Here is a 19,308-nt window from a genome sequence, read left to right as displayed (position 1 = left end):
TACGATAGCGGTAAGACCGGATAACATTATAAAAAAAGATACATCCTTCCACCCTGCAATATCCATGGCCACAGCTTGGATATGGCAGGATTATATTAGTGCCGACTCACTGCATGCAAGCTAAAGATGGCCATTCAGATTTCTGTATGCATACGAAGCGCCCTCTAGTGTCCCATGAATGTGCTAATCTGCCTTCAATACAGTACAAGCTTAAAAATCGATGAAGATTTGCTAAATTACATTAATTTTTTAGGTAAACTTCCTGTAAATTTGACTGTAAATATACATGTACATGTACAATCATTTATAAAATGATTGAAAATTTTGGTATTAGTTTAGTTTGTAGGAAAAATAGAGTTCTACGGGAAAATTATGATTATTTTCTTCGGTCCGTTTTTTTTTTCCTGACATTTTGCGTAACCTACTTTGCTATGCTTATTCAATGGGCAAGTTGGGCAGCAGCAAAAAAGTACTTTCACAGTGTGATAGTACTTTCAATCATTGATCGTGTGACCTCGTTTAGACTAATCAGATTGCAAGATTCTTAGTATGCGGGATATAAAAATATCTGGATTACACATTTTGGAGACGTGATAAAAATTGAACTTTCAGAGACAATATCAAAATACTACTATTACACCAATTTCGATTCTCGTTTGGCAGCAGAGTAGTAAATCTAGCGTCTTTCAGTCACTACATTAATCATTACCTCTCAAAGCATTCTTTTTGATGCCTCATCAACTAAGTAGCTGGAGGCATTAAGTTTTTGGGTTGTCAGCTGTCCATCTGTACAACCCGTTCTTGTGATCGCGTTATCTCAAGAACCGATTGATGGATTCCCGCCAAACTTGGGTCATCTATTTATCTTGCAGAGCCAACGAACTGAATAGATTTTAGGGTCACAAGGTCAAAGGTCACAGGCTCATTATTTATGCCAAAATAGCTCATGATCACATTATCATTAGAACCGATTGAAGGATTACCATCAAACTCAAGACATGCATATATCTTACTGAGCCAATAAACTGATTAGATTTTGGGGTCATGAGTACAAAGTTCAAAGGTCATGGGGTTCATTATGTATGCAAAAATAGCTTGTGCTTGCATTGTGAATTACTAATGTTTCTCTCCTTCACGTTTTTTTACTCTCCAAGCAACAATAGGGAGACATTTGTCTAATTCATACTCTAAGGAGACATGACTCCTTCATGTACTCCTACAACCCATTTATTGCTCAGCACATGTGTATAACCTCATTAATGTAACTTTATATTATTATTACTGTTGTCATCTCATTCAAACCTAAAAGGACTCCTTACAGTGCAGGAGAGTATGCAGGGCACTTAATGTTCTATTGTTATTATCATTATTATTATTATCTATATATTAATATGCAAAATTGTCATGGGGGGTAATTTTAGGGTCATCAAAAACATCTTTCAAACGACCGTTCCCGCCTTCGGCGTTGCGCGGGAACGGTGACACAATTCCACGAGACATGTCTCCCGTATTCCGCGTGGTCGCTGTCGGATGTCGTCAAAAGTGGTTCCGGGGTCCTGGGGAGGACAAGCAGGCGAGAGCATGGCTTTGTTCATGCAAGGATGCGAGTGAGGCAACAAGGCGTGCACACCTCCTCTGTGTAATCAAAGAGATACACGGCAGATGACGATCAACTCGTGTAATGTGGTGTAGCAAATGCACGATGCAACGGGTATGGCTTACCCTGTGTTCGGCATCTTGCTATATGATATGCTTTGCAGGCACTGCACAGACAGGCCAGAGATACACATCAGATGACGAACAACTCATGTCATGTGGTGTAACAACTAGCAAATGCACGATGCAACGGGTTGGGCCTACCCCGTGTTAGGCATCTTGCTATACATGTATATCAGCAGCCAAACTGACGAGAAAGTATGTGTTAATTTTACGCTCACACACGTACACACAGCCAAGTCAATTTGTGCACTGTATGCAGCTGACTGCTACATACTGGCACAAACCATAAAATCTTTACTTTGAAAATAATTATACGAAGTTTGTGAACCATGCCAACATAATCATAATCCAAGCTTCTGCTTTATTGGTCTTTTCATGAAAACTACATTGAAATCACAACAATAATAAAGCAAATAGATCTTAATTATCGAGATCATAAGTGACATAGGTTGTTTATGGTGCGCCATTTCATGGCCAAACAGCGCGTAGTGTACAAACTCGGTACTAATGAATCACAATCTATTTCAATCTATTTTTAGATAATAGAAAAATAAAATAGAAACTTAGATTACGTTTAGCTTTACATGGTTCACAGAATTTGTATATTTTTTTCACTGCAAAATTTCATACAAATATCGAACAGTTTGTGCCAGTATGTTCATGCAGTATGTTCGTGCAATGCTGCTGCAGTGCACTACCGGTACTTGACATATGGAAACGACATATTTTCAAATTTCAAAGATGCACCGATTTAACCAAAACAGCAACCAGGCTTCGATGACTTCGATCAAGAATGAATCAACTCAGGAAACTTGACATACTCCTAATAACTGAAAATGATTTTTGACTGACGAACTACCAAACTTGTTAAAATTGATTTAACAGTAACAAATATATGATATATCAATTTAAAAAATTTAGTTCTTTTTTCTCAATAATTATTTAAATTATACCATAAAGACAAAAAAAAAAAAAGTGCTTATTACACCTTAGCTTACTCTCAAAAAACTTTTATTTTTCAAGAATATACAATGTTTATTTCAATTGCAATCTCATACATGTATAACATTCATTTCATTAAAACAGGTCACAATGGAGAACATCAAAGCACCTCTTTGAAGTTAATTGTATCATCCATGCAAAACATCTTTTTGATGATAATTTTGTTCAATGAAACATGTTGTTTGATAATGTATGTTAAGCTCATTTAAACAATTGTTATTCATGTATTGATTTGGAGCAAGTTTTGAATAAATATGTTGTAATTTCTTAACTAATTTATAAAATCTTTGAAAATCAATTTCATTTATGATGTATTATTATGATGTCAGCATTGTCATTCAGAGTATGAGAGAAAGCAGAAGATGGAAAATGTATGCGTGCATCAATAAATATTATTTTCAGTGTAGAACTAATTAACTAATTATATTCCTAGATAACGAGAGTGAGGATGGGAAAGGGATACCGATAGTGAGGATGGGAAAGTGATACCGATAGTGAGGATGGGAAAGGGATACCGATAGTGAGGATGGGAAAGGGATACCGATAGTGAGGATGGGAAAGGGATACCAATAGGGAGGATGGGAAAGGGATACCGATAGGGAGGATGGGAAAGGGATACCGATAGTGAGGATGGGAGAGGGATACCGATAGTGAGGATGGGAGAGGGATACCGATAGTGAGGATGGGAAAGGGATACCGATAGTGAGGATGGGAAAGGGATACCGATAGTGAGGATGGGAAAGGGATACCGATAGTGAGGATGGGAAAGGGATACCGATAGTGAGGATGGGAAAGGGATACCGATAGTGAGGATGGGAAAGGGATACCGATAGTGAGGATGGGAAAGGGATACCGATAGTGAGGATGGGAAAGGGATACCGATAGTGAGGATGGGAAAGGGATACCGATAGTGAGGATGGGAAAGGGCTACCGATAGTGAGGATGGGAAAGGGATACCGATAGTGAGGATGGGAAAGGGATACCGATAGTGAGGATGGGAAAGGGATACCGATAGTGAGGATGGGAAAGGGATACCGATAGTGAGGATGGGAAAGGGATACTGATAGGGAGGATGGGAAAGGGATACCGATAGTGAGGATGGGAAAGGGATACCGATAGTGAGGATGGGAAAGGGATACCGATAGTGAGGATGGGAAAGGGATACTGATAGGGAGGATGGGAAAGGGATACCGATAGGGAGGATGGGAAAGGGATACCGATAGTGAGGATGGGAGAGGGATACCGATAGTGAGGATGGGAGAGGGATACCGAAAGTGAGGATGGGAAAGGGATACCGATAGTGAGGATGGGAAAGGGATACCGATAGTGAGGATGGGAGAGGGATACCGATAGTGAGGATGGGAAAGGGATACCGATAGTGAGGATGGGAAAGGGATACCGATAGTGAGGATGGGAAAGGGATACCGATAGTGAGGATGGGAGAGGGATACCGATAGTGAGGATGGGAAAGGGATACCAATAGTGAAGATGGGAGAGGGATACCGATAGTGAGGATGAAAGAGGGATACCGATAGTGAGGATGGGAAAGGGATACCGATAGTGAGGATGGGAAAGGGATGCCGATAGTGAGGATGGGAAAGGGATACCGATAGTGAGGATGGGAAAGGGATACCGATAGTGAGGATGGGAAAGGGATACCGATAGTGAGGATAGGAAAGGGATACCGATAGTGAGGATGGGAAAGGGATACCGATAGTGAGGATGGGAAAGGGATACCGATAGGGAGGATGGGAAAGGGATACCGATAGTGAGGATGGGAAAGGGATACCGATAGTGAGGATGGGAAAGGGCTACCGATAGTGAGGATGGGAAAGGGATACCGATAGTGAGAATGAGAAAGGGATACCGATAGTAAGGATAGGAAAGTGAGGATGGGAAAGGGATACCGATAGTGAAGATGGGAAAGGGATACCAATAGTAAGAATGGGAAAGTGAGGATGGGAAAGGGATACCGATAGTGAAGATGGGAAAGGGATACCGATAGTAAGGATGGGAAAGGGATACCGATAGTGATGATGGGAAAGGGATACCGATAGTGAAGATGGGAAAGGAATACAGATAGTGAGGATGGGAAAGAGATACCGATAGTGAAGATGGGAAAGGGATACCGATAGTGAGGATGGGAGAGGGATACCGAGAGTGAGAATAAGGATAGGAATGAAGTGACTACAATAATCGTGAATAACGAAAGTGAAAACAAAAATAAAGTGTAAAACATCTGCATCAATTTTCGTTACAAATTACTGATTTCATTTTTTCTTTCAATTTTCAAGTTTTATTACATGGTACAGAACAAACAAAAAAAATCAATTCAGAACGATACAAACAAAAGGTTGATATTCTAATGAGTAAAATATTAATAAAAAGAAGAAGAAAAACAATAAAAGGATAAAATTAGGCATATACAAAGTGAAATACAATTTATAATAAAAAGGGAAAAAGGGACAGAAAAAAAAAGTCTCAAGAAAGAAAAAAAATGTATGTTACAAATATATCATCTACCGATATCGAAAATCATTTTCGATAGCACATAATTACAACCCCCCCCCCCCTGTGTTTCTCGAAGTTCTTTTTAAATGATAATGAGTGTCTCCCAATTGCAGGAAATATATACATGTTGCTAATTTTTGCGCATTTAGGAGACATACAGTATTACAAAAAGAGATCTTACAGAGACACAAAATATATCACTCAGTAGGTGCGTTTATTAACTCTCTTCTAGCTTATAATCGGCGTTTTAAAATGTGTTTTAGGCAAATTTGCAAATTGATAAACGCAAGCATATTTTCATACGTGTATGTGTATATTGAAATGCCAACAAAATTGCGTTTTGAATGTGAGAACGAGCCAGAATCATGTTTCTGAGAGATGTTATACGCAAAGCTGTTTGGAAACATGTATATATTTCAGAACTTCCCAGGCTAATTTCCGGTTCAGAAATAGTGTGTACCATGTGCTGTGTCATATTGCATTGCATTAATTCCTACGTACTCCTTCATTGTTCATTGTTTACGTATTATGCGATTACGTGCTTCAACTATATTTGAGTGTATTGTCATTGTAGACTAGGCAAGTTACCACAGTAATGGGTAAGTTGCAGAGCACTTTGCACTAGTCTAACTGTTGCATGTTCCTCTGAATAGAATTTCTGCCTGGAAAACTCTACAAACTCTAAAAGAATTGTTGCTTCATTGTCTTTTATCGTTCTGACAAGATAGAGATGATTCATGAATAGGACAATGTTCATCTGATTGTACCATTTATATCTTTTAGGTCAGGGCAATATAAAATCAGTGAGGCTGAAGGAGTGATGAAAGGAACTAAGATTGTGATTCATCTCAAGAAGGACTGCTGGAAGTTTGGCATGGAGTCAGATGCCAAAGGTCAGTAAAGAATAATGGATGTAAGCAGACATTGCACTATCCACTACAAAATTCAATGCCAAGTGCCAGTGATTGTCTTTTAATGCAGCACTTCTCAACATTTTTAACTCAAGGCCCACTTTGGCTGTTAGAAATATTTTGAGGCCCACCTAAAAACAGTGAGAAAAACCACTACGCAAGAAAATGAAAATAGGGAACAAATTTTGCGGTAATTTTTTTTTAGTACAAGCAAGTGAGCCAAGCAAATGGGCGGGAGATTTAAAAAAAAATGGAATGCTCAAACACACAACTTCTTGTGCATTTTACCTGTCATCATCATCAATAGTGATCTGTCAGTTTATGACAGGTTCGGTGACCCAATCAAAATTCTATATCAAGTGGCTCTCCAAGTACCACAGTCTTGAGCCATCCGTTTCAGCGTTTCATACCCTGTTGCTCCACATTCTGTGATTACATCATCTAGAAAGCCTTTGCGAGGTCTTCTCCTCTTCTTCTTTCCATGAATACGACCTTCTATGACTCTGAACATCAAGCCCTCATCATGCTGCATTATGTGTCCAAGCCATTTCTTCTGTCTCTCTCTAATTGTTAAAATCAGCACCCGCTTTTCTTGAGCTTGATGAAATACCTCTTCATTCGAAACTCTGTCCTGTAATGGGTAGGGAAATTGGCTAGAGAGTGCTGTAATGATAGGCGTATGGGCGTCATCCTGGTACTGCTAGATTTTAGACTATAGCTTGAGACTGTATTTTGGAGTTGGCTGTCAAGCAATTAGGTGAATACAGTCATACTTATTCCAGCTCACTCACACTGTAGTGATTGGAAACAAGCAGTCATTCAAACATTCCATTTCTCAAGAAGACTCTAGGGGTCCGTACTTGGCCCACGAGAAGACGAAAACACAGGCACTGAAAATGTGTGACATGTCATGGGACATCGTCTGCTTGTGCAAATTATGTCCATACTGTGATCTCACACGTCTCAGCAGCATTCGGAGAGCTCTTCAGGTGCTATGCCGGGGCTGTATTTAAGCGTTTTGTACTTTATAATAATCATTACTTCAAATGTTTCCAAGCATTGAATTTTGATAACCTTGTCGAATCAAAGTTTCAACTTTGCAATAATAAAAATAAAGTTAGTTTTTAAAATCAATGAATATCTACTTTAAGAGAAACCGTAATGTTAATGTTACTACAAAAGAGTAGTCTTAAGTGAATGGTTTGAAACCCAACGGTACCAAGACTGAATTAATTCATGTTTCTTCACACCACAGTGTAAGTAGCCCAACATTGACACTGATTTGGGTTATTTGGGTTATTCAAAAACTTTTGGACAGGACTACCCTCTGACCACCTAATTCGTATTTTTGTTATGTGCCATTTTGATTTTTGTAATAGTAAGTTTGATTTTTATTCTTCCGTCTTACCCACTGAACACCTTATTCATTCTTTTTTTTATATGCCATTTTGATTTTTGTAATAGTTTGATTTTTATTCTTTCGTCTTATCACATTCAAAGATTACAAGTTATTCATAACTTAGCTGCTTGACCCGTAACACGAACAAAGATACATGAACGAATATCCCCAGTCTTAAGATTTTACACTGGCTACTTATCCAGTCCTGTATCAAGTAAATAAGTACTTTTATTAACTTATTAAAATTTCCATCATTTTGTTCATTATATCTCATTGAATTGTTAATACATTATAAACCAGAAAGAATGCCGCATCCCAGTAAAAAGTCATTATTTTAGGTCCCACAAACTGTGACAAAATCTTAAGGAACAAAGGACGTTTGCATATATGCAGCCACTGTTTTTTGGAATATCTTGCCAGATATCTTATGTATTAGTGCACAATATGACGAGATCATGCAAACACAATTATGTGAGGGGGCAAGTGACCAAGATTCAGATTTTCAGTTATTTTTATATTTTCTGTTATACATGTACTAATGTACATGTACAAAAGTCCTTGCACTTCACCCTATGTATTTCATTATGGATCATGATATTTCTTCCTTTCCTCTTTCTCTTTGTTCTTTAGTTTGAATTTTGTGCGCACCCTCTGTTTTGCATTTTTTGTGCTCATGCACATGTTTCATTACAACTGCCGCAGCAAGTAAAGCCCATTTTGTAAACATAAATATTTGGAAATTTTTTGACATGTTTAACATTTAACCATTATATATATATATATATATATATATATATATATATATATATATATATATATATATATATTTGACTGAATTCCAGCTGTGTCATGTAAGATCAGACAAATTAACTTTTTCATTTCATTCTATTAAAAAAAAAGAATTTTCGGCCGACCTGGCATCCCTCCTAAGAGAGCTCTGTGGAATACTGGTTGAGAAGTGCTGTTTTCTGGTATAAAAACAGGGATGCCAGTTTTCTGTTCATTGACGGAATTCCAGCTTTTTTATATTTTGGGTGTCAAATTTCCGGCCTCGTTTATTTATTTCTACCCTTCTCTCCAACTTGGAAGAGCACCAGATGTGTGTGTGTGTGTGTGTGTGTAATTGGGTTTACCTTTTACAGACATAGAGTGATAGACATATATCAATCAGATATAATATGAATGAATCAGAAAAAACCCATTAATATACTTCAAAATGTGATTTTTAGTATAGTACCGTGTTCTTTGTATAGTGTTTTGTACGGCAGACATGAATGATTTGTTAAAACTGCTGGTGTAAGAGTCTGTAATGAAAATAACTAAGCTTTGCAGACATGACTTTCATAATTTTTAAAGTACGTTCCGTGTGTATTTGGACGTGCAAATATTGCAAAACAACTGGAGATAATGCTAGCGATTGAAGATCCTTGCTTGCAGCTAGCTGTGTGAGCAAGCTCTAGTGCTCGGCAGCTGAAGCTAAGCAAATTCTACGCACAGTTAGCAAGCTGTGTTCGAACGTTCATCACCGTTAACAGGACTTAAGGTTTTTGGGACACTTGTTTGAAATTATTGTGGATAAACCAACTGTGAATGTTTATTTGGATTGACCTGAACTATTGTCTGTGGGACATGTAGAAGCTTTGTTTCGAAAATGTATGACTACATGCCAATGAATCAAACGTGTTTGTGTTGCAATGCGTGCATAACCTAGCAGAGTGTAGCCTTACAAAAAAAAACCTCTGGCCCTAGAGAATTGTCACTGGCATCCCTGATAAACAGTCTTTAGATTTAACCTAGTGTTTGTTTTCTATTTGTCTTGCTGACTGTAATGCATGTGACTGATCATCATGTCATTCTAAATTCTAAATTATACTTTAAGTATCTTTCTTGCATATGTATATAGACATCTTGCTGAAACACAGCAACTTTGTTGGAGTACCGATCTTCCTCAACGGCAAGCTTATCAACACCACCCAGGCGCTCTGGACAGAGGAAACCCGTAAAATCACAGAACAGAACCACACTGATTTCTACCAGTACCTCACCAAGAACACCTATGATACGCCCCGCTACACCCTCCACTTCAAGGCCGATGCCCCCCTCAATATACGTAGTCTTTTCTACGTCCCGAATCGGCCGCCGGCAATGTGGGAGCACAGCCAGCAGGCAGATAGCGGAGTGTCGCTCTTCAGCCGCAAGATTCTTATCCAGCACAAGGCAGAGAAGATATTACCCAAGTGGCTGCGTTTTGTTACAGGTATGTGAGGAATGTGTGAGCCATGGTTTGTGATAGATGTTCTCCATCATGCAATCCGGAAGAAGTGGGCAGCCACAGAAGGAGGGGGTAATTTGAGTAGGGTAGGATGCTAGTCATAAAATCACAGTAATTGCAGAAGGGGGTAGGATTGCAAATGAATACATTTCTGCATTTCTAGCTTGGTTTGATTGTAACATTTCTGCTGATCGGTATTTGAAGGAAACCATAAACTACTTGACAAACAACAAACGTGAACAGGTCTCACTTTATCTCTAAATAAAATTATTAATAGAATTTATTTCATTGTAAAGGATTTTTTTTATTGGGACCCCTGTTAGCTTTGTTCAACACTGATTTATCACAGGTTCTTACTCATCTGTATCACTCTAGACAAGTAGGACAGATACAAAGAAAGGAAAATTCCTTGTAAAATACACATGATAAAACACTCTGGTTTCCTATGTGAAAGATAATAATCAATAGAAGACATAACAAGATCAGACCAGGAATTATCCAACTACAAACAACTGTACAATCTTCCCTGATATGTTTTCCTCTATTGCAGGTGTTGTAGACAGTGAAGATATTCCTTTGAACCTTAGCAGAGAGTTGCTTCAGGATAGTGCGCTTATAAGGTAAGCTTAGTCATAGACATGGATGTAGATTTGACTGGTATTTTCCTTACCGTGATCAAAATCTCATAAGAGAAGAAAAATCTAGAAAAGGCGCATGAAAATGTCTAAATTCAACATTTTTCAGTAACAAAAGTACTTACAAACTTCCTTACATTTGTGATTGTTCTCTACATTTATGCTACTGTTGTCTTGATTTATTGGTGCTCATTTCATGGCTTTGATCCTATCTTCTATTAGCTTCACTAAAGTCACATTTTGTTGATATACTATTTGACATTTAGTAAATGATCTTTTCTCAGGATTTTTCCAGATTTTTTAAGTTTAGACTTATTTTCATTAATAATAATTCTTCACATTGGAAATATATATATTTTTAAAAACCTTGTCCTCTGGTCCTTTCTACATTAGGAAGCTGAGAACTGTACTGACCACTCGACTGGTCAAGTTCTTTACTGACCAGGCTAGGAAAGACCCTGCTAAGTATGACCAGTTCACTGATGAGTACAGTCTCTTCCTTAGAGAGGGTATTGTGTCTGCACAGGAACAGGCTGAGAAGGTGAGTTTCTTACCGAGGGCAAATCTAGCATTCTATTGAAGGAGGTACTGAACAAATTTGAACAAAAGTAAAATCAACACCATTGGGATCCTGTACCATGCAGCACCTATGTACTTTTTTGTTTTGAAACTGTGGGGCATTTGCTAAGATTATTGTTCTTCACATATGTAGATCTGATCATATCAGTATTTTGTTGATAAGTGGTCGAGTGAGAAAACAAGAGAAATCAGTATATGGCATCATGCTTCGCTCAAAGGTTTCCCTGCATGATCATGACATATTTTGAGACGTGCTCTTATACATCAGATCCATGAGAGACAGGATTACCATTATAACCATCTGACGAATAAAAGAATATAAGATTCTAAAAACACTAAACCACAGTCCACTCTATTAAAGGTAAAGATCAGTATTGGAAGCTCTTATTACCAATCATGTGAAAGAATATGTTTTGACTAATACATGATGATAACAATTTTGCCGGGAAACCGCCTACTAATTGATATAATTTACCACAATAAATCATATGTATCTACCTATTATTGCTAAGTCCTCCAGACAAAGCAGTCATCGAAATAAAAAAAGTCACAGTTGTGCATACCCCACCCCAAGACCCTGCTATCCCAACCTGTCACGTGCGCACCACACACCCATGCAACTTCCTCTCCCTTTTTCGCAGTCAATCGATAAGGAGTACAGATAAGTCACTCGTGCAAAATTTGGAGGTTTTGACTCCTAACAGCGTTTTGGGTGCCTTTCTTTCTGTAATTTCCATTTTGTTTTTATACAATTTGGTTCAGGTTTTTTAACCCTCAGTCACTTTAGTTTGGCAGTTTTAGTGTTCACTTTTGCCAAGCGTATTTCCTTTTTTGAGTTAAATCCCGGGCACAGTTTTTTGTGTACCAGGGTTTTTCACTGTGTGAACTTGAATGTTATGGACATTTTTATTGTGCATACCTCTTTTGTTGTGATGTGTTTTGTTAACGACGTGGCTCCTTTGTTTGGGCTTGCTGTTCGTTTCAGTTAATTTTGTTGACGCCAAGATAAGCGTTTCTCCCTTTTCGTAGCTGCTTTGTTTGCTATGCTAGGGCTTTTTTGTTTTCGCTACGTTTTGTTGTAGCGGCATTGTTTTGTAGCGACGCTGTTGCTACTTATTTTCTCCCCCCAGTTGCGGCTGTCGTTACCGACTCACTAGTGAGTGAGTTTGGTGCGGCAGGGGGGGGGGGGGGGGTAAGGGCGTCTTGAGACAGGTTGCTCTCCTGCCTGGTGTGCCTGGAGTTTTGCCCTGTAGTAATTTACCGACGGATACCACGTCCGGGCCAGCCAGCAGGGCTGTGCTCCGGCGCCAGTAATGTCGAGGTCTAGAGATTCTAAGTCACTGAATAAAAGAGACTACTACCAGCGGCTCTCCCCCTCGTGGGATAGCTCGACTTGTAGAGGCCCCGGGCTTCACGGCCCGTGGCTCTGTTGCAAGGCAACAGCCATGCATTCAAGCATGATGTGGACCTGGTTCGCGTCCACATTTGAGGTGCCTGTTATCACCCCAGTGGCACGCAACGGTCCATAGTGCAACTGACATTCGATCAGACCAAATTTTGTATACTTTACTCTTGGCAACATTTGCAACACCAAATGACCAAAAATTTGACTTGCCAAAGTAACAATTCATACCAGTATAGTAGTCTTAATGCACATTATAATGTAACAAAATAGTCAATTTTTCTCTACTTTCATTAGGATTGAACTCAAATATTTGTTCAAATAATTGAAAAAAGCCTACATGTGTATTCTGAGAAATTTTGCACAAATGTCTAGATGTATCTAATACTTCCAAATGGATTACCAATCTACCCTAATGAACAAATAAATGTCTTTAAATATACTCTTGGTTGACATGTAAGTAGAAATCTAACTTCTAACTTCATCTGATGAGTAGAGCTACTCAATCCATCCCTTAAAACTTTCCATTCTCTTTAAATCATGAATAATCAGATTTACGGCTGCTGGTGAAAAAATACCACAGTGCATTGATACCAATGTCTCCACAACCATCACCAGTCTTTTGTTAAGTTCAAAAGTTAAAAAACAAAAATGTAGAGAAGCACGAGATTGATAACATTTATGATCATGGTAATAACCTACGCAAGAAAATCAGGTAGGAATATGGTAAAGTTTTACTTTATAAAAAATACATTGGCTTCACTATAACCCGATGATAATAAATTAAGATATTCAAACTTTCAAAAGAAGTCTAATATTGTGAAAATCCATGTTTGTACATGTATGACACTCTGATGTCATTATGAGTGTAACATGCATAGCATTTATACATGCCTTTTGTAACATCTCCTGGTCTCTTCACACTGTAGTTCATCAACACTCTATGCTTCTTCAGTTTTGGTAATTCTTGCTACAGCAACTATGGTATTTAACCATAGAGGGCAGCATTGGCCGTGGGTATATGTGGCAAAGGCACTTCCGGTTCCTATTGAAATACAATGGGTCAAGAACTGGAAAGTCCAATATAAATTATAGTTTCGGAACCAATAAACTATAAGTAACAGATTGTTAAATGATTGTGCCTACATACATGTAGATCTTATCAAATCATCGGGGGAGTTCGTGAAACCTGGAAAAATAGTTTAGTACAAGTCGACACTGCTGTACATTCTCTAAGGAAGCTGGAAGTAACCTTGTCTTATTGTCTTCCCCAGTTTCGATTATGCACATGTGCTGACCTGCACAGTGTGGAAGGAAGGTCACCGTCTACTGTTGAACGTCATATTTGCGTAGACTGGTAGAGTCGATGCCCAATCACCCTTGCGATATTTGCACTTGTCAAAGACCTGTAGTTGGAATTGGTTCTTCTCTTCTTTTGGTTTTGGTCTTTTCAAGATCTTCAGACTACTTCAGGATGTTTCAAACTCCTGTGTGGCAAGTCAACTCTTTGCTGATTCCACTTGTTGCAATGATAATCTCATTGACACACTCTTCGCTCTGGAGACACACAGGAACTCCATCTGTCTGCTTTTTTTTCCTTCTCTTCTTTTCAGCTCTTCCTTTGTTCAATCGTTCCTTTGTGTTCTTTTCTAACTCCATACACTGTTTCATCATGACAAGCATATCATCAAGCTGTTTTTCCAACTCCCGTAGTATGCGCTGGTAATTACAAACATCCAACAGTTGTACAAGAGAGTCTATTTTGGCTCTGCACCTTTCTGCATTTTGTTGAATGGGAGTAAGTCTTTGTTGTTTCCTTGGAGGGAAGCATTCAACAAGACTCTGGAGAAAGAAATGGAGAACACAGCTTTTTATTTGACAACCATATGTTAAAAAAATCAAACATATTAAACAAAGGCAGGTTGTTATATACTTAACATAACGACTCTGCATGTATGTGTACAACATAATACCTATATACACTTCTTGCAGGTTTACATCAGATGTATCAGTTGTAATCCTGTATGTATCACACATCAACATCATAATTCAAACTATTTGAAGGTTTGGATATAGTGCTTTTCCTGGTTATGTTTATAATGAAATGTTTATGTACTTTTTTCCTATCCAAAAGGAACAAAATGCAATTTGACATGTACCATAAGGCAACAAAATATGTTTCCTTCTTTTAAAATTTTAGAGAAAATGACAAAAATGCATAACTGTATACCTGTCCTAGAGGATGTGTGTTCTGATGTTCGTCATCTGCAGGAAGTGAAATAAAGATCTTATGTTCTGTTTCTACGGCTGCCCTTTGAAATAAATGCTCTCGTAAAAGTTTGGTCTTGTCATTCATTCTACTTCTCGTCATCTGGGAGACCTGTACAAGTAAAACAAAATGAGAAATCAGCATCATATTCCTCACTGATACAGATCATTTACCAACTCACAACAAATCGTATAACCTAGAAACTTTGAAGAATGAAATGGTGTTACCTGGTACTGTGGGAACCTGATGACCTCTGTCATAACCAACATGGCTGGACATCCAATCTTCTTTGATCTGTGGTTCTTCTTGCTATTTCTTCCTAGTCTGTCAACCTTCAGGAAAAAAACAAACAAGTATTCAATCCTTGAAATGAGATGGATGATGGGAGGTCCTACTTTACCAAAACATGGTGTGAATTTTCCCCATAGAAACTCAGTGTGACATGTCTTTAAAGTTTAAGGTTACAAATATTCTATTAGTAGGGATTCATATCAAACATTATTTGATTGATCATACACCCTACTATATTTGATAAACAAAAGATCACTAAACCTCTTTTTGAGTTAAGGTTCACAAGATTGTTCATAAAAGCCATCAGTGTTGTCAAGATTTTTATTTTTGTTAATATTTAATAAAATGTTCAATAATTAGAAGCAGAATAATATGTTACTACTACTTTTATTTGCAAATAAGCACATACCAGATATGCTTGTGTTTATTTTTTATCTTTTTCTTAAAGTATAATTAGACAATTATACTTTCAACATAATATGAGATTTGGTCAATTGTACTTCACTCCTAATAAAGATTCAACGCAATTCAGTAAGATTTGATACAAGTAACAAGATAACAAAGAAAACAAAGAAATAGCACAATAATAATTTAACAAAATTATTCAATTTTCAAGATAATTTCTCTTTGTGTCATCTTTACATAAAGTTGGAAAAACACTTGCTCTTATGACATTCCAAAGATAATGATCTTGTTTGAAATGGATAAGATGTTTTTTCAAAGTTTTGAAAGTTCATCAAGAAAAGTATTTTACTTGGCCTAACAACAGCAAAAAGAGTTTGTAAAGGTTAAGATCATAAACAAAGGAATGTCAAATTGGTCAACTGATAGTCCAAAAAAAAAAAGAAGAAGGGTGTTGAACAACTTACCTGTAACTTCTCCCCTCTTAAAGCTGGTTGTGAAGACTTATGTTTATTCCTTCCTAAGAAGCAAGTGAGAAAGTACTTTCCCATAATCATAAATGGTACTCCATCGCAAGGAAGTTCCCATGTTTGTATCAGACAAATGCCAACTTGGGGACATCTGTATGATCTGTTAATAAAGCAGAAAAATAAAAAGAAGTGATGGTTATACAGACAAAAAAACTCATATACTAGATCTATATTGCCCTTATTAATCATTTAATTTTGAAAAATAACATTCAGAAAATATCAAATACCAAGGCGTCTTTTTTTCTTTCTTTCTTTTTTACTCATTTAATCTTTCCTCACAAATGTTTTGATGGTCTTGGACGGCAAATAATTTTAAGCTGCCTGCATGTGCATAAATATATCCTCATAATTTGGGTAGCGAGATAGCCACATAAAACATTTTAAAATTTAAACAATATAAATTAAATGATTCTTTAAAAGTCTTATTATTTCAGGCTTTAATAGCCTCATCTCATTTAATTTGTCTTTTCACTGACCAGTCGAGCTCGAGGTCCTTGGCTTTGACTTGAGAAGTTTGCGTTTGCCATATCATCCCTGGGTATTTTATTTTCTGTGTCCAAATTGTGAAGATGTAGTATATAAATGAAGGAACAACTTAATATGTGTTCTGTTTATAATACATTCTTTATCTTACACACTGGATCTATAATTACTTGACAGCTTAGTTGATGTACTGTTGGTAACATTAGATTCGTCCGAGTCCAACATGAAATCCACGGCATCCACTCTGCTTTCGCCGGTGTTGGAAGGTGTTTCTAAGCCAGCAGTTCCGGCGGACTGTGACGATAGAGAGTCGTTCATGCCAAAACCCTTCCCCCTTCTCTCCCCAACAAACCGGAGGCCTGTGGATTCCTCAAAACATTGTCTAACTTGTTCAGCTTCTGTGAGAGTTTTAACCCAGCCTTTCAAATAATCTTCACTGACTGGGCATCATAAATCAGACCAGGGCAACGATACGGCCCCAGGAGCCGAGTCTATTCTGCTGGCCCCATCACTCTCCATCGCTCTCTATTTCTACATGCCGTTAATGCTGCATGCGCTGTCCATCGAGCTGAGGCTAGGCAGGCGCACATGTACTCATTGGAGGCATGCAAGGACCCCCCCCCCTCCCGATTAACTTGACTATAGACTACTTTGTTTTACTTCTAAGAGGCTATATGACGTGCCTCCTTTCTCTCGACTTTTCTTACACGCACAAAGAGTTCTTGCCCTGTTCACACCACCTGTTTAGCTTAAGTTTTAACTCTAGTACGGCCGTGTAGCTTGATTCGTCTCCCGTATCTAGGGGTAAGAAGCGGAAGAGCTCGTCCACCCGATTTTCCGCTGGGTCTAGAGCTAAGTCGTACCGTGAAGTGCAAAGATGTCCCGGCTTTTGGCTTTTTCGCTGCCGTGAAATGTAGGGTTTCGGGCTGGCTTTGGCTTTCCGTGAACTGGAGCTGAAGCTCTAGCACGGCCGCGAAGTTCGCTTCGTTCCCTGTTTTTAGAGGTGAGGAACAGAAGGGCTCGTCCGCCAAGTTTCGACTGGGACAGGAGCTAAGAAGGCGAAGGAGAAATCTTTGCCAATGTTGGCTTTTGGCTAAGGCTCTAGCAGGGCCGTGAAGTTTGTTTCGTCCCCCGTTTTTAAGGGGTTGGGAACAGAAGGGCTCGTCCGCCAAGTTTCGACTGGGACAGGAGCTAAGAAGTGAAGGAGAAATCTTTGCCAATGTTGGCCTTTTCTGCTACCGCTCAGTTGGAGCTTCGGGGCGTTTTCACAAACGACTACTGTTCCGCCGGGTTGTGTCAGGCTGTGTCCATCCTCCACCGTCCATTACCCTTGCTACTCCTCTGTGAGAGGAGTCGGTCTGTGGATCGGTTTTTTTCCTTTCCCTTATGGGTTTTTCAGTTTTCCTTGATAGCGTTCAGCTGTTTCTTATCACGCGGGAGCCCGTCTCACCTGCCTCGAAGGGATCTATCTCTGGATGGATTGTGGAGGTGGTTCAAACTGCGGGTCCCAAGGCTCTCTCGGAGGGTGTGTGTCCTTGTGTGCATGATACCAGGGGTCTTGGTACCTACTGGGCTTTTTTCATGGGGTAGCGCTTCATGTCATTATGAAGGCTGCTTTCTGGCTTTCACCTAACACCTTCATTTCGTGTTATCTTAAGGACGTTCCTGCGAGTGAGGAGTTTTTTTTGCTGCGGCATCTTCTTGCCTGATTCCCCGCACTCTCACTCATATTTCCTGTCTGTCATAGCTTCAAACAAGAAAGGAAACATTTAATATAATAGATTTATTGTTGTAAGGTCGATCCAAAATATTTGTTACCGTATTTGCCGGCGTAAAGGCCACAGTATTTTTGGAAGAGAAAATATCAAAAAGTCGGGGTGTGGCCTTTGCGGCGAAAGAGTAAAAATAAAAATAAAAAATTGCAAGTTAAAACCATGAAACACAGCAAAAATTTGTACATATGGGACAACAATGAAAGGAGATGGACATTTCTAGAATAACTGTCTAGAATAACACATGTCTTACCGACAATTATGTGTTATATTTTTTTTAATGAAGGGCAAAGTTTTGTCAATTTCGTAAATAAAATTCATAACTTACCAACCAAACTCTACTAGTAGATCTAGATTTAAGTGTTTGCCATAGCTAAAGCAACCTCAATCCTCTCACTCACGCGAGCAAAGCTATGGCGCAATACACAAGAGAAAGCTGCAAGGGAAAGCATCAGGATCGGGATGGCCGAGTGGTCTAAGGCGGTAATTTAAGACGCATCTACATTTGTACGGGTGGGTTCGTATCCCGCCTCCGACAATTTTTTTTTTTTTAAATGTCAAAATTGGGGGTGCGGCGTATGCGGCGCTGCGGCCTCATCACCGGCAAATACGGTATACAAACTTCAAACCTTTTCAACAGGCTTAAATCACATACAATAGCTAATGATGCTGGTTGAGCGATTTGTTTGTAATCTGAAAGGAGTTATAGAATTAAACCATTCACGAGTCTTACCATTTCTCACTATGTAGGAAGAGATAGCTAGACTGCTGAGATACGAGTCATCATCCTTACAAGAAGGACAGAAAACCAGCCTAGTGGAGTATGGAGAAAGGATGAAGGGAGGAGAACGCAATATCTACTACATTTGTGCACCAAGGTAAATCATGGACTCCAGGTCAATTGTGTGTGTGTAATTGGGTTTTTACAGAAGTGTATCAATCAGATATGATTATTTACGTCTGGGGACCGACCTTTAACGTCACCATCCGAAAGACGTGACTCAGTTTCGAACCTGCCTCCTCGGCTGAATCAGTTTGTAACTTCCATTTTTAGCTGGATTACAGGTGCACGCCACAACGCCCGTCCAAGATACTTCTTTTATGTTTGATATGTATGGGTTAAAAAGGCCT

The 19,308-nt window shown here is 38.7% G+C and overlaps 2 protein-coding genes across 2 annotated transcripts in view; one reads left to right on the top strand and one right to left on the bottom strand.

The window, feature by feature from the left end:
* The window catches only part of LOC578227 (heat shock protein 75 kDa, mitochondrial), a 45,856-nt gene that overhangs the window by 16,389 nt on the left and 10,159 nt on the right, over positions 1-19,308 (top strand). The window contains exons 7-11 of the mRNA XM_030981047.1: positions 6,016-6,125; positions 9,446-9,799; positions 10,365-10,434; positions 10,843-10,990; positions 18,928-19,055. Of these exons, the coding sequence (XP_030836907.1) occupies positions 6,016-6,125; positions 9,446-9,799; positions 10,365-10,434; positions 10,843-10,990; positions 18,928-19,055 (810 nt within the window). The remainder of the gene's footprint in view (positions 1-6,015; positions 6,126-9,445; positions 9,800-10,364; positions 10,435-10,842; positions 10,991-18,927; positions 19,056-19,308) is intronic.
* LOC105443328 lies at positions 11,617-16,992 on the bottom strand. The gene is made up of 5 exons (XM_011676374.2): positions 16,576-16,992; positions 15,860-16,022; positions 14,927-15,031; positions 14,661-14,810; positions 11,617-14,272 (listed from the first exon to the last, which is right to left on the bottom strand). The coding sequence occupies exons 2-5, from the start codon at positions 15,947-15,949 to the stop codon at positions 13,910-13,912; spliced, it is 708 nt and encodes a 235-aa protein (XP_011674676.1). The 5' UTR covers positions 15,950-16,022; positions 16,576-16,992; the 3' UTR covers positions 11,617-13,909.

The sequence above is a fragment of the Strongylocentrotus purpuratus genome, unplaced genomic scaffold, assembly GCF_000002235.5.
Source record: "Strongylocentrotus purpuratus isolate Spur 01 unplaced genomic scaffold, Spur_5.0 spur5_scaffold_11, whole genome shotgun sequence".
Taxonomy (NCBI): Eukaryota; Metazoa; Echinodermata; class Echinoidea; order Camarodonta; family Strongylocentrotidae; genus Strongylocentrotus; species Strongylocentrotus purpuratus.
The sequence above is the reverse complement of the archived record's forward strand: the minus strand, read 5'-3'. Positions and strand labels throughout refer to the sequence as shown.

Bases quoted from the DNA above. Each gene is read 5' to 3' on its own strand.
- LOC105443328 (XM_011676374.2), bottom strand. From the start codon at position 15,949: ATGATTATGGGAAAGTACTTTCTCACTTGCTTCTTAGGAAGGAATAAA. The intron at 14,811-14,926 runs GTAACACCATTT...TTACTTGTACAG, and splicing joins TCAGGTTCCCACAGTACCAG to GTCTCCCAGATGACGAGAAG. The intron at 14,273-14,660 runs GTATACAGTTAT...TTCTTTCTCCAG, and splicing joins ACACACATCCTCTAGGACAG to AGTCTTGTTGAATGCTTCCC.